Genomic DNA, 15,061 nt, shown 5'->3' with positions numbered 1-15,061 from the left:
AAGATAAGTAGAGAAAAAAAGTAAATCATGTAATTTGTATAATAAGAGAGAACTATAAGAGAAGGAGAAGAGAAAAAATGATGTTAATACTCTCTCCACTAATTTGGTTGTACAATTCCTCAACAAAAAAAAAACTAATTTGGTTGTACAACGAGAGAAAGTTTCTTTTATGCAAAATGAATTTTATAATAAATATAATAATTAATGATAAAAAAATAAAAAAGAGAAACTGAGTAAAAATCACACATTCTCTCCTACTTTCTCATTAACTTGCACAAATAATAAAAATGTTGTGTTAGAATTAACTATGAGAAAATAAAAAATGATCCAAACATACTATTATTTTTTGAGTACATGTGAATCGAATTTTGTGCAAATCATAAAACTAAATATGTCTCTGAGGGTTAGCTCAAGTGGTAAGAGCTAGGGGACATAAGGGTGGGGAGGGGAAGGTACTTGGTTCGAATCCTGGAAGGGAACTTTGAAGGGATTTTCTAACTTACTAACAACTAACCACTAACATTTGCCTATTAAAAAAAAAACTAAATATGTCCTTAGATTGTAGTTTCTATTCAAAATTGATAATGAGCACTTTATTGTGAAACTAGTATAGTGGTAATTGAATTTGACCTTACACAACTTTGATATATCAACATCCATTTCCTTTTCCACCTATTTTCATAATATTTCATATTTTTCTTTTCCTTTCATATCATTAACACTTTGTTTTTCCAACTATATGTTCTAAACATGAAGAAATCAACTAAGGAGCCACTTTTATGATTTTACCATTATAAGCTTTATTTATATTTTATAAATTAATAATAATTATAAATAATATTGATAAATATTAATGATAATTTATGATAATTAACATTTGACTATAATTTTAAAATATTTTTATTAAGTTAATATCATTTTTATTTTTCCTTTAAGGATATTTATATCATTTTATAAATATATCTTTATACTTTATATCACTTTCTCTCTAATCAAACAACTTAAAAATTATCTCATTTTTTTCTCTCTTTTTTTGCTTTCTCTTTCTTTCTTCTCATTTTCTGTTCTCTTACTCTTCTTCTACATGCCAAACAAACCATAAATATATATTTTTTATTTTTCTCTCATACTCTTATATTTCGGTATTTCCATTAGGCGCGCGGATGGAAAGAGTGTAAAATTATTTTTCTATACCTTTGATTCTTTGAACACATTTAATTGGTGACCCAAAAATCAGAGGCGGCTACATCGATCAAAGTCAGCCACCAAATAACTTTTTTCTTGGTGCAGCCACATGAAAAGCGGATTAGAATATAGTAGTAAGATTATAACTATATCTCAAATCATGCATACATCATGTTGAAATAATGTGCAGAATACATATATGATGTGGATTCTAAATTCCCTCTCTCATGTATGATGAATGTGTTGGTGCAATCAACTGTAATTGCATCTGATGCGAAACTCTTTTATTCACAGACATGATTGCACATAAGTCTTTGTATTTAATTATACTGTTGGCTTAACACTTATCAATTTACACATCAAGTAGTTTATTACTAACAAACTCACCAACTTCCGAACTAACTCAGTACAACATACTCCCTTAATTCAAACTATCTAAATGACACAACTCCAAGTTCCCTTCTCAGATTCACAAATTGATTTGGTTCACAGCCTTGGTCAAAATATAAAAGCTACTTGTTCTGCAATTGGATAGTTTACTAATGTCAATTTCCATTTCTTTGCATGTTCTGTAATAAAGTGGAAGTGTGTCTCTATGTTCTTGCTTCTTACATGTAAGATTGGAATTTTGGCAATATTTATAGCAGACTTATTGTTGGGAAAATTGAACCGAAGCTACATGAATAGAACCTGCAACAACAAAACAAGCTGACTTGCGAAAATCGATTCATTGTCCTTCAAGGTTTTATTTTGGTACACCCATAACACCTTTTCAGGATTAAACAGCTTCCTCCGGTGATGTCGGGTAATAGAATTGGTGAGAAACAAAATAAAATTGTGATTGCTCAGGAACTGGAACAGGTAAGGGATATAGAGGAGAGGCTCTGAGAAAAGGGATGCTCTTGCTGTGTGAATTTCGGGTGATAAAAATTAGGCTTGAAAGTTTCAAGGTATTCTAGCACAGTCAACAATGACGGAGAAACCAATGTTAGACGGTGATGGACGGTGCACATGTGAAAAATGAGGGTTTTTAGATAAGCTTCACAAGGGCAAAAATAAAATCAGCAAAAAGCCAGCAAGGCCCATTATCGTGCGCACAGGGGGAAATCCACCAATTTCCACTGTATTGAGCCCATGAGGCCCAATCTCATGCACGCGAGCCTAAGCCCTTTGTTATGCTCTTTACCATCACAATGGGAAGCTAGATATATAAACATTTGAAAGTTTGGTGAGCTAGGCAATGTGGGACTTGAAGCTATTCAAATATCTCAAATTTTCCAACAACCCCCCACATATTTCAAAAGTTTCAAGAAAGGGTTTAAGAGAAGATTTCCTGGGCAGTCACCGAGAGTGCAATTTTTCGAATCTGGTGCCTTTCGAGCTATGAACCAGACCTAGATAAATAAGACTTAACACACAAGTGAATTGGTGGAGCAAGCTCTATGAACCCAAGACGCTTTGGTGTGTGCTAGAGGCCTTACTAATTATCACACCCCCAGATTTTCTCATCGTTGTCGTTGTGGTGCGCTAAACAGCTATGCACTTGTCTGGTATTCTTTGAGTGCTCTAGAGATTAGCCAAATCTCATGCAAGCGCCTCCACTTGACACTCGTATAGGTGATTCCATCAAGTATATGTCGCACTTTATATACCACCCATAAGGGTTATGAAAATCATTAAAAGCTTTAGAGCTTATCCTCTCTAGATGCATCACAACACTTACACCCTAGGAATGAACTATACCATAAAATATTTAGTGATGTCAGATCAATATTAATAACTTGTTCTTCCCATATGAACCTTCTTCATGGGATCTCCAATCACAAAGGTTGGGTTACCATTATTCACGGATTCCAATTGGCTCAAGTCTCATTCCTCTCGATGTATCAATGATCAATTTTCTACCCAAGGGTTTAGTCAGAGGGTCGGCCAAATTTACCTCAAATTTTACATAATCTTTATATGTAGATGACTCCATCTCTCAGCAGCTGCTTTACCACATTGTGTCTTAATCAAACATATCGATTCTTTCCATTATATGTTTTGTTTTTAGCAATTGCAATTTCAGATTGGTTATCACAATGCATTGACACCGATGGTCTGGGTTTCATTCCCAAAGAAAATTAGCTAGTAAAATTTTCAACCCCTCGGCTTCACTACCAGCCAATTACAGAGCTACAAACTCTGATTCCATAGTGGATCTAGCAATAATAGATTGCTTTGTTGATTTCTAAGAACCCGCACCACCACCAAGTGTAAATATATAACCACTAGTGGATTTCTTCTCGTCTGAATCCGAGATCCAATTAGCATCACTGTATCCTTCGAGTACAACGGAAAATCTACTATATTTGATATCATAATCCTTATTGGGCTATGAGTATATATACCTGCTCAATCTGCTAACAACATATGCTATATCTGGTCGGAAAAAGTTCATCAGATATAGCAAGCTCCCAATAATTTTAGCATATTTCGATTGAGAAACAAGGTCTCATTTATATATCTTCATTTGAGTATTAGAATCATAAGGGGTACTCACAAGTTTTACATCATAATAACCAAACTTCCTAAGAAGTTTTTCCACATAGTGTTCTTGGGATAGTATGATACTATTTCCCTTCCTTGTGATTTTAACTCGCAATATAACACTTGTTTCACCCATATCATTCATGTCAAATTTTGACGAGAGATTTTTATTTTGTCTTAATTACAATTTCAATGCAAGTACCAAAAAAGCATATCATTTACATAAAAAAAATAATAACACATTCACTATCTAAAGATTTAACATATACACATTTATCAACATCGAAAGGAACGAAAACCAACTAAGGGTATGTAGGTGATGGCTTTCTGTGTGTCTAAAAGTTAGGTGTTGCAAGTCCAATTTGTGTTCATATGAGCCTACAAAGTTATTTAGAATTAGTTTATTTACTATCTAAAATCAATGTAAAATAACTATTATTTCCAACTTACAATAATATAAAATTCATTTTTCTAGAAAAGTTAGAAAGTTGATTTTAAAATATAATATTTATTTTAAATCTAATAAATTAAATTTGACTAAATTAGTCATAAAAGAAATACATATACAATTATACATTATTGATATTGACGTGGATTTTGACTTATATATATATATGGTATCATAATCGAGATATTATATGAATTGACAGGTAAATCGTTCACTTATACTAGTCTGAATTTTATATTTTTGTTCTATGAATTTAAAAGTTTTAAATCATATGAGAAGTCACATTCAATAATTTTACTCATAATGTGAGAATACTACAAAATATTGATCAAAAGAATTGTTGCGCCATCATTAGAGGGTCGGCAAGCATGTCGCGGGCTAGTATCTTCTTGTGGCAATTAGTCCAAATACGTGTTAAGCATCAAAAGAGTTGATACAAATTTGTCACTTTCTTGGCTTATCTCCTTAATTAATTGACCATGATTTGACAAATATTAGCTATATAATATTCTCCTACTAAGTTATTTTATTTACATTGTCTATATATAGGTTACACTTACAACTTGAGATAAATATCAACGTCTACACCGGTATTAAGGGCTTTTCATATTAGAGCAAAGCTTCAAAATTTGGACACTAATTACAATAGTATAACTCTAGCATATTAAGTAGAATGAGGGGTACTTCTACTTTTTTAGACATGAGCATAACACAAGGCACTGTGTGAGAATCAGAAACTCATGGGTTGGAGGGTGAGGGATTCGTTGCCCATAAGCAATAAAGAAGTTTGAGTGATGTGATCCCACTTCAAATCATTGTAGGTGCTTACTCAAACACCACGAAATCCAAGTGCTAAATTCCAAATTAACAAGAATAAAAGCTAAGATTATTATGGTATTAATTGGTGGTGTGGGACAAGCCCGGTTGCTATGCTTTTTGTTTCTCACCGACCCACTAGCGTGTCTTCGTCTGGTGGTGAATTGGTGATTAATTCAAGTTTCCCCATTCAACAAATAATTGTGATTCTCAGATATTGTTGTCTCAGAAATTGAACTAATTTGAGCACTTTTTATCTTGGAAGAATATTTAAATAGTAAAATGAGTAATACATATACGCATGAATTATTTCTTTACTTCATCTGAAAACTGACAAAACTATTAGAACTAGCTAATAAACAAAGAGTCCTTAAGGACTAGCGTTTCAACATCTGGAGGAGAATCTTTCAAGAAGCAAACGTCCACCAAAGTTGATCGAACTCCTATCTTAGCGAGGGCATCTGCCGGCCTATTGCATTCTCGACTGACTACCTGCAAGCTTAAGCTTCAATTCCTGGATATACGCATGAATTATGAATATGAATCATGATTAAAAGTGGAATCTCAAAGAAGTCTTTATGTAAAACTTTTGAGATTATAATTATGATTGAGTAGCTTTATTTGTTTAACAAGCGTATTGACTTTGTTTAATTCAGTTAATTGGACGATATAAATTTTCACTATAATCACTCCACTAGTAACGTAATGTTCACTTAGAGCATCTCCAATGATAGTTCTTATTTCTTAGTTCTTAGCACTATTCATGTGGGTCCGTATTGTCACATCTGTTTAAGCAACTCTCAAGCAATTTTGCTCCAACCATGAGTTCTTAGTTCTTAGTTCTTACCACTATTCATTTGGTCTCACAAACCACATTATTTATACTTTTTATTTTCATAAAGTAATAAAACAAAACTCATAAAGTAATAAGTAATTTGGATGAGAGAGAAATAATTAATATTTTAAGCTAAGAATTCAAAAAACAAAACTTCTTATATAAAACTGGGTTCTTATTTTTAAGAACTAAGGAGTCCATGTCAGCACCTCCAACGGTAAAGTTCTTAGTTCTTAGTTCTTAACTACAAAATAAGAACTAAGAACCTTGCATTGGAGATACTCTTAGTTGTAGAATATTTGGGTTGTATGAGACTATATTGGACCTTATGGGTAATTAGGCACAAAATATGTATTTTTTTCAAGCTTGTTGTTGATTATGTGACATGGGATATTTTTAGTTTTCAAACTTCTTTACTATCATAGACTAATTTGTTTGCATAAAACAAAAAAGTGGGCCCTCATGAGGGCTATTTGGTTTATTTAAACACAAATTATAGAATGCCATTTTGTTCTGTTCTCTGTTTTGTTCAAATGGAAATTAATGAGTCTGGTATGATAAAGTACAATTAAAAGACAACTTGAAGTTTGATAGCTATCATTTCGTAGAGGTAGTTATTTGGATAAATAATTTTTTTGTTTATCCACACAAAAAATGCTTTTTGTGTTATTTTTAATTTGCTCAATATACGAACAAATTAAATTTAGTTTTTATATTGTATAATCATATTTACTGTATATATCCTTAAATTAAGTTTTTTTTGGTACATCGGAAAATTAAAGACAACAGAAAAAAAAAAAAAAAAAAAAAAAAAAAACTACAAGGCTAACAAGTCCCTAGCCAAGATGGGAGCTAACTGCTGAGGCGGAGCCTCAAGATACTCTATAGGACATTGGAGCCCTCCCCCAATGCCAGCAAGACAATCCGCTGCTGCATTTGCATCCCTAGAAATATGGGTAAGCTCTATGCACCAATCTCGATCCAACAAGAGTTTAAGATCAAGGAGCTCTGAGGCATACTCATGGAACTGATACCTATTCTTAGATAAAGCCTTCACAATCTCAAGACAATCGACTTCACAGATCGCTTTTCGAATGTTGGCGTTCCATAATAAAACCAAACCATGCTTAAGAGCTCCAATCTCCGCTGTAATGGGATATCCTTAAATTAAGTTGTGATACATAACATTATTTTGAAAAATATAAATAAATGAAAAACTCCCACACACAAGATAATATTGGTTACTATTTTTATTTTTATTTTAAAGTGAAAATATATATTAATAAATCAAGGTCTGAGTATGTTACTTTTTTTACGTTTATATTCTTTATATATGATTATTAGTTTTATTTTTTTATACTTCACAATATATTATAATTTAATCTAAAATATTACAATCAATTGTAATAGTTTTTTTTTAAACAATCAATTGTAATAGTTATGTGTATAAAAATTAATTTTTCATGTATAATGGAAATGAAAGAATAATTAGGACTGTGGCTTTTTTAATTTGTTATAATTAAAATTATTAAGAGCTTTACGAATTTAAAAATATTTTTTTAATTATAATGATTCTGTTCTTTTGCAGTGATAGCGACCGTCGGCATGCAATCTCCCACAAAAAAATTTGACAGTTCTATTTATTTAGATATGATCGGATCTTTATTGTTTTTTTGGTCATGACATTTTGTATATATACAATTCTTGGTCGAAACAAGTTTTATTTGATTTATTTTTTGGTAAAAGTAGAATGATATTAAAAGGCAAAGGCCCAGCAGAATAAAGAGCAAAAAGCCCAGGAAACCAGTTCAATTCTTTTTTGTGGAAAGGAGGGGGCAAGGCCCAAAACTCACCTACAATACATTGTCCAAAAAGTGGCAAAAACAAACCCATAATCAGCTAATCACCGATGGGAGCGGTTGAGTAATGATATATACACCTCCTTATTTATACACTTCATTTTCACCTATTTTTATTTATATCTCTCTCCTCTTATCATCTATCACATCTTATACTTTATCTCTCTTACTTTGTCTTTTCTTTCTATCTCTCTCCTCCTTCACCTCTTTCCACCTCAATTTAGAGGTGTGGATAGATAATTATTGGGAGCGGTTTGATGGTAATTGTGTCGAAGCAATATACCATGATTCCATGATGGCCTCGGATCGAATGCTGACGAGAGAGAAAGAGAAGCAGAACAAACAATCCATATATATGGATTGAGAGATTGAGGGAGATTTGATTGAGATGATCCAAATCTAAGAATTCATGGAAACCTAAACTTAAAGTTATATTTTGAACAAAAGGAAACATAATGAAATGGAACAAGATAAAATGAAGTGGAATAAAAGTTACTTTTCATTGTTGGGACATTTTATAATAGAATGAAACAGATTTATCATTTCATGATTTCGATAGCGGACAAAATTTTACAAAGGGAATATCGTACAACAAACAATCTTAAAGAACCCTGAAGCAATCTTATATCAACACAAAATCGGGAAAAAGAAAACAACCCTACCCCCAACAAGATGAACACTATTGCTTTGTTTAAAAATGTAACTTGTCATAGATGTCAGGCATATACAAAGGATATTAATCATGTCTTTCGGATTTCCCCGCAAAGTGGTGTGATTATGCTCGCTTGCCACTCGAGTTGTTTCAACAATAGCTTAAATCTATTTTGTTGCAACAAAATATTCTGGCCTTCGCGGTTCTTTGGTGGGCATGGTCATGGTAGAACAATGGTATCTTTAGTGACATGATTTGGCAGATTAATTTTTCTGTTGCGGTAAGTTCTTGTTGATGTTGCGAGCTTAAGGAAATGGCCAAACACACAAGCTTTAACGATGGAGACTGTTGTTGTGCCTTTCTATTATTGCAGCGAAAATACCCCTTAATGCTACGAATTCTTGTTTGTTGATGAAAGTTATAATCCAAGGCCTTAACCAAATGGGGTGTTGTCAAATTTTGAAGGATTTTATGGGTGTTTGGACTTTAGGCGGGGTTGTTAGTTTTGGGCTTGGGAGTGTATTCCTCGCCGAGCTTTTAACCGTGGAAGTTGGTTTGAAACATGCTTGAGATCCTGGCCATACGTTTATTACTTGTGCGTCGGATTGCAAACAGGTCGTCAATGCTCTTAATGAGAGTTTTAATGTTTCTACCTTCTTGGTTAGAGAAAACAATCATGCGTATCAGAATGTTGTTGGCTTGGGATCAGAATGTTTCACTAGTTTATATCCTACATACAAGAATAATGCAACAGAGTCAACAAATGAACCAAATGGTAGAGAAATATTTTAGACCTATTTTCCTTCCATCTTCAATATTTCCTCCCCTTTTCAACTAAAACAAACACAGCGTAAAGTCAAAGCAGCCACAACATAAGCGTGTCTAACTGCGTTCTGTTTGCTCCTTCACCAACCACCACCCACCACCGCGAAAACGCGCTTCTATCTCCTCGCCGTAACAAACAAACGATGGGAGTGACACCCAAAATTGCTCCGTCGATGCTCTCATCGGACTTCGCCAATTTGGCTTCCGAGGCTCAACGCATGCTTGATTATGGCGCCGATTGGCTCCACATGGACATCATGGTACTCATTCCCTACCTATTATTTGTTACATGTTTTATTTCATCAGCAAGAATGGTTCCTGATGTTCCTCATTTTGGTTCATTTGCAGGATGGGTAAGGAGTCACTGCTATTATTAATATCTTTGTTCTGAGATTGCTATGACATGCTAATTTACTGGGTTTCTCTTGTTTAATGTCTTTAGCCTGATTATATTTTCAGTTTTGTTGCCAGTGTAAGTGTAACTATGGATTATTTTTACATTGTTGTCCTGTTCTGGTGAGGGAGAAGTATTTGAATCCCCTGCTATGAGAATAAGGGTGAGATACAAGACTGCAAAATTACTGGGAGATTAAACTCATAAGCCATATTATGAAGCTATAGGAGAGGAAAATTAAGAAGGGATTAAAATAAGAGACTCATATTACTAGGTTTTATGACAGGGTATCCATCATGATGGTGTTTAGCAGGCTGATGGAAAGATATCGGGGGATTAGAAAGATTTACTCATGGTTTTTGTATATTTGAATAGGCGTACAATAGGGTGCCTATAGTGGTAGGGCTGTAGAAGACTATATAAGAGTGCAACAAGGGTCACCTTTGAGCCCCATTTTTTTCATTTTCGTCTTTGATGTCCTTACTGAACATATCCAAGTGGTAAGTGTTAAGCCACAATGTATGCGTTTTGCAGATATTATAAGAAGTTGAAGAGTCAAGAGGAAAAAAGAAATGAGATGTTAGAGCTGTGTAGACAAGCTTTGAGACTTTTGTTTAACTGAAAGTAAAATAGTATATATGAATACAAGTTTAGAAGGGGCACTAATTTTAGCTTAGAAGTAAAAATTGGAGACTATATCATTTCACAAGTCCCATAGTTTGAGTATCTCGGGTCCATCATACAAAATGATGGAGAAATAGAGGGAGAAGTAAACCATAGGTTTCAAGTTGGTAGATAAGATGGAGGAATGCTTTGGGTGTAATTTGTGATACAAAAGCATCACTGAAGCCCGAAGGACGTATAACTATAACACCTTCAATGTTGTATGGAATTAAATGGTGAATGGTGAAGAGCCGACGAGAAATTAAGCTTAGTGTTGCAGAGATGAAAATGTTATGATGGATGAGTAGTCACACAAGAGATAGGATTAGAAATGAAAGCATTAGAAAGATAGTTGAGATAGCACCTATTGTGGAAAAGATGATTGAGGCTTGGCTCAGGTGGTTTCGATATGTGTGGAGAAGACCTATAGGAACCCCAATAAGGAGGGTAAATTAAATGGATGATAGTCCATCATTTACAGGTGAAGTGAGAGCTAGGCAAATTATAAACTAAGCCACTAGGAAAGCTTTTAATTAAAGTGGTCTATCATTTTACATGTTTTATGATAGGACATTGTTGCGTTATTTGATCCATGCAGTCAACTCCCCTAATTGGAAATGACTTTTGTTGTTGTAGCTTTGGGTTAATATTGAATATTATATTCTTTAGCTCATTAGACTAAGTACTTTCACTTATACCATTAGGGTTATGAATTCATGTTCAATGGTGAATAGTCTCACTTGTAGTGCTTGGCACGTAGATGGAATAAAACAGAACGATCTATTATATTTTGTTCTCGTTGGTTCCACCTAAAGAGTTGGAACTGAAATGTACCATGTTTCCTCTCTCATGTCTTGTTCTGTTGTACTTTAAATATGCTCCGAACAAAGAGCAAACCCATATACTATGTTCTAACTTGGTTACCAACACTGCCATGTTATCTATTGGGGTGTAGTTATTCATGAATATTACTGAATACCGCATTCTAAATCATGCTGATCATAAAGGCTGTGCTATCAGAAGAAAGAGGATGTCTATCTTCATCATGTTCAACTACAATAGCATGACCGAAGCAACCTCAAGTTCTCAGTGTAGTTTCTGCCTTTGTGCTAGGGTATTCATTTCTTCACTAAAAATTTCCACAATATCAACTACCGTAGTGTTGTAGTTATTGCATTCCTACTTAACCTGATTTTAATCTTCACAGTTTAGTCAATACTCAATAGTGCATTGGTATACTGGATAACATATGTATAAACCACCATAGGCAATTTTGTGGTTTTATCTCCTATAACGTGACTCATTCTTGAGGCCATGACTGAATTTTCCCTCACCTTACCCTGTATTATATAGTATACTATTTCATGCACCCTGTTAAGTAGGTTGGTCTATCTCATATTCCTCTATTTCAAATATGCCTGTAACCTAGTAGCTGTTTCTGGCTAATAATCATTTAACCGTGTTCTCTTCGTTTGTCTTAACTTGATACTCAGAGGCCTATCTGACTTGCTTCCTTTTTCTTTATATTTTTTTTATCAATTTTTTTATATTTTTCAGCCCTGATACCATATTAGAATTTAATATAAGTGATTAGGATATCTTCCATATACTTCGACCACAAAACCTCAAGGAAATGGGTGTGTGGGTCCTTAAACTTATATACTATTGTACACTTGCTTATCTATACAATGTGAGACTTCTTGTAGTCATACTTGTTATTCTGATATATCGAACCTAGGAAGAGTGTCTTTCTTATACACGTGACATGAATGGGACTACAATTTGGACATTTAACTAACACCTCAAGTTGGATGATGATGTCTTAATTGGATTGGAGCTATTTAAGACACACTCCAGCAGAGGTTTTATGATATTTTTCTTTCAAGCTTCTGCTTGCATAGTTATGAAATGTACAACAAGCTTGTGTCTGGCTGCTAATTATATTCATAATAAAAGGAAGAAAATTTTGTTCATCAACTTGAGTTGGCTGCTGTGGATGAAAGTGAGCCTCCTCATTGTGCTTAATTTTGTTTTTTATTAACATTTACTATGCTCTGTTTGTGTGTGACTATTAAATTATTGAACATGTTTCCTTTCCTACCCGTTTTTTGTCCTATGCAGGCACTTTGTCCCCAATTTAACTATTGGCACTCCGGTCATTGAAAGTTTGAGAAAGCACACAAAGTAACGATCTTACTTATTCACTGATATAAATGTTTTTACGCGGAAAAGATTTTACCTATTCGCATATGCATTTGAGTCCTTAGTCGTCAACCCTTGCAGGGCATATCTGGATTGTCACCTTATGGTTACAAATCCTCTTGATTATGTTGAGCCTTTGGGAAAAGCAGGTGCTTCTGGTTTTACATTTCATGTAGAGGCATCAAAAGGTTTCTTCTTGAACTTCTTTTGGTTTATGTTCCTCATATTCTTATTTTTTCTGCCCCATTTACGTAACATTTTCTTTTCTTCCTTCTTACAAATGGTTCTTGTGGACAGATAACTGGAAAGAACTTATCCAAAGAATTAAGTCACAGGGCATGAAGCCTGGTGTAGCATTAAAGCCTGGGACACCCATCGAAGATGTCTATCCTCTGGTGTGGACTTTTTCCCTCTGTTTCTCATCTGGCAATACCTGTATAGCAGGATTTTATTATCATCAGTAATCTTCTTTGAGTATCCTGACTTTCATGAGTATTTGTGCATAAACTTGATAGTAGATAAAATATCTCTTCCTCGAGGATCTTAGTCGTAAGACGGTTTTTTTTTTCTGTGGTGTCATCTTAATTCTTTTCACAGGTTGAAGCTGAAAATCCTGTGGAAATGGTTCTTGTGATGACTGTAGCACCTGGATTTGGAGGACAAAAATTTATGCCTGAGATGATGGACAAGGTACCATAACTCTTTCTTAGCTTCTTAAATTATGTTTTGTGGTTGACAACTCTTATCAATAAATCAATTGCACCTATTTTTGGTTAATTTTTTGTCCCTAACTCCCTTTTCAAATTTCAAACCAGGTACGAATATTGAGGAAGAAGTATCCATCACTTGACATAGAGGTATCTCAGCCTGTTTTCTTGTCTGTGACTTCTTTCCTATTGAATTAAATGCATATTTTCTTTGTGGTTGTAAACTAAGTATTTTCACTTGTGATTGATTCTTGAACTCGTTAAACTCCTTTGTTTGTAATGTTTTCACGTTGAGTGGCAATAGTCTCAATCTAAATTTTATTTATTTCTCCTTGCCTATGCATTTTAAACTTGTTTTTTATATAGGTTTCTCACCAAAACTTTCCTTTCTACCTTCATTTCTAGGTGCTAAATTATTGCTTCATAAAGATGATGGAATCTTTGTGGTGTTAGCATGCTCATGTCGCATGTGATATAAACTTTTGCTGTGATTAAAACATGCCCTACTCCTGTTGCAGGTTGATGGTGGTTTAGGGCCTTCAACTATAGACATGGCCGCGTCTGCAGGGGCGAATTGCATAGTTGCTGGAAGTTCAGTGTTTGGAGCCCCTGAGCCAGCTCAAGTAATTTCCTTACTGAGGAATTCTGTTGAGAAAGGCCAGCAAACACATTAACTTGATACAGTAAAGATCCTTCATTTTATGTTGCAGTACACTTCCAAACTTCACATATTCAACATGTTTAATGTGCTGTCATTTTGATAAATCGAATAAAAGATCAAGTGATTCAATACTCTTAGTATACATATCTTTATATAGTGTTGCACTTCATAAACATGTTAAGGATGGATGTGATGACATCATTGATATGTGATGCTTTCACCAATTCCCTTGTTAAAGAACATATGCTGAAATTTAAATTGAAATTTTGATACATTTATCATGGTGTTTGGATGTGTGAAGGAAGCTGCATGCTATATCAGTATTTTGACAATATCCTTAGGTAAGAAAGTGTTGCTTTCGTATTTGTTTGATTGACAAATTTTTCATGGAAGTGCATGTTATTGTTTGGGATTATCAGCACAATTTGGCGCATGAAATCTAGCATATATTTATTTCTTGATTAAATGGATGCTGATCACAATGTTTATTTCTCAATATTCCAACCTTCAATTTCTTTGAACCCCTTGAATGGATGGAAGTCAAATTAAATTTACATGAATAGATCTCCCAACTTGTCTCTTTTCACACAAATTGTACCAAATCATCCTCATCGACAGAATTAATAGATTTTAAGTTCCCAATTTTTATACCCTTTTTAAACTATTATCTTTGCTGATACCCTTCATATTCTTATAATAAGAAATTAGAAATGTCTTCAGGGGTGGGTTTTGTTTCCTAGGACGCCTAAAATCTGCTTAATTTTCTGTCTACAAAGAACAGTGGGTAGCATGTGTTGTCATGTGCAAGTTCACGCTTTATTGTGCCATTCATTCAGTTCCCATACTTTGATCGTGTGAAAAAAATGGATTTGGATTCCCACTAGGGAAATCTTATATTCATGCATTCAAGCATTTTGAGTTGTTTGATTAAAGATTGGATGACTCACATTGAGATACCATTCCAAGTTACTTATCAGTATTACAACTTAAATTGTGTGAATGCGGGATTCTTTTCACTGCTGAGAATTCAAATATGAAAAAACATGCTTTTTTCCAAAAGTAAGTTGAACTCATACTATACATCTTGTGTGGAAAAACGAGGGATAATACATTACATGCATGATAATTGATATTGGTTTGTGCTATGATCCACAGATTAGCTTGTTTTGACAAAAGGAAAATTTTTCCATGTCCACTCTTTTCTTTTCTTCTATAATTGACCAATAAATAATTGCTTAGTTTAATATAATGCCATGTCATGACATAGCAATACACCCCTCTAAAG

At 33.9% G+C, this 15,061-nt stretch overlaps 1 protein-coding gene across 2 annotated transcripts; it reads left to right on the top strand.

The window, feature by feature from the left end:
• Positions 1-9,086: 9,086 nt before the first annotated feature.
• Positions 9,087-14,054, top strand: LOC130729682 (ribulose-phosphate 3-epimerase, cytoplasmic isoform). Of its 2 annotated transcripts, XM_057581502.1 has the most exons (8): positions 9,293-9,409; positions 9,498-9,502; positions 12,328-12,390; positions 12,490-12,596; positions 12,706-12,803; positions 13,006-13,098; positions 13,224-13,265; positions 13,634-14,054. In XM_057581502.1, the coding sequence occupies exons 1-8, from the start codon at positions 9,293-9,295 to the stop codon at positions 13,787-13,789; spliced, it is 681 nt and encodes a 226-aa protein (XP_057437485.1). In that variant the 3' UTR covers positions 13,790-14,054. The 2 variants fall into 2 exon arrangements, with proteins under 2 accessions (XP_057437484.1, XP_057437485.1); XM_057581501.1 differs by lacking the exon at positions 9,498-9,502 and having other exon boundaries at positions 9,087-9,409.
• Positions 14,055-15,061: the final 1,007 nt, after the last annotated feature.

This window comes from Lotus japonicus, chromosome 1, assembly GCF_012489685.1.
Source record: "Lotus japonicus ecotype B-129 chromosome 1, LjGifu_v1.2".
Classification (NCBI taxonomy): Eukaryota; Viridiplantae; Streptophyta; class Magnoliopsida; order Fabales; family Fabaceae; genus Lotus; species Lotus japonicus.
The sequence above is the reverse complement of the archived record's forward strand: the minus strand, read 5'-3'. Positions and strand labels throughout refer to the sequence as shown.

Excerpts from the sequence above, each read along its gene's own strand:
- LOC130729682 (XM_057581502.1), top strand. The coding sequence starts at position 9,293 with ATGGGAGTGACACCCAAAATTGCTCCGTCGATGCTCTCATCGGACTTC. Across the intron at positions 12,597-12,705 it reads TCATGTAGAGGCATCAAAAG|ATAACTGGAAAGAACTTATC; the intron begins GTTTCTTCTTGA and ends TCTTGTGGACAG. Across the intron at positions 12,804-13,005 it reads TCGAAGATGTCTATCCTCTG|GTTGAAGCTGAAAATCCTGT; the intron begins GTGTGGACTTTT and ends TTCTTTTCACAG.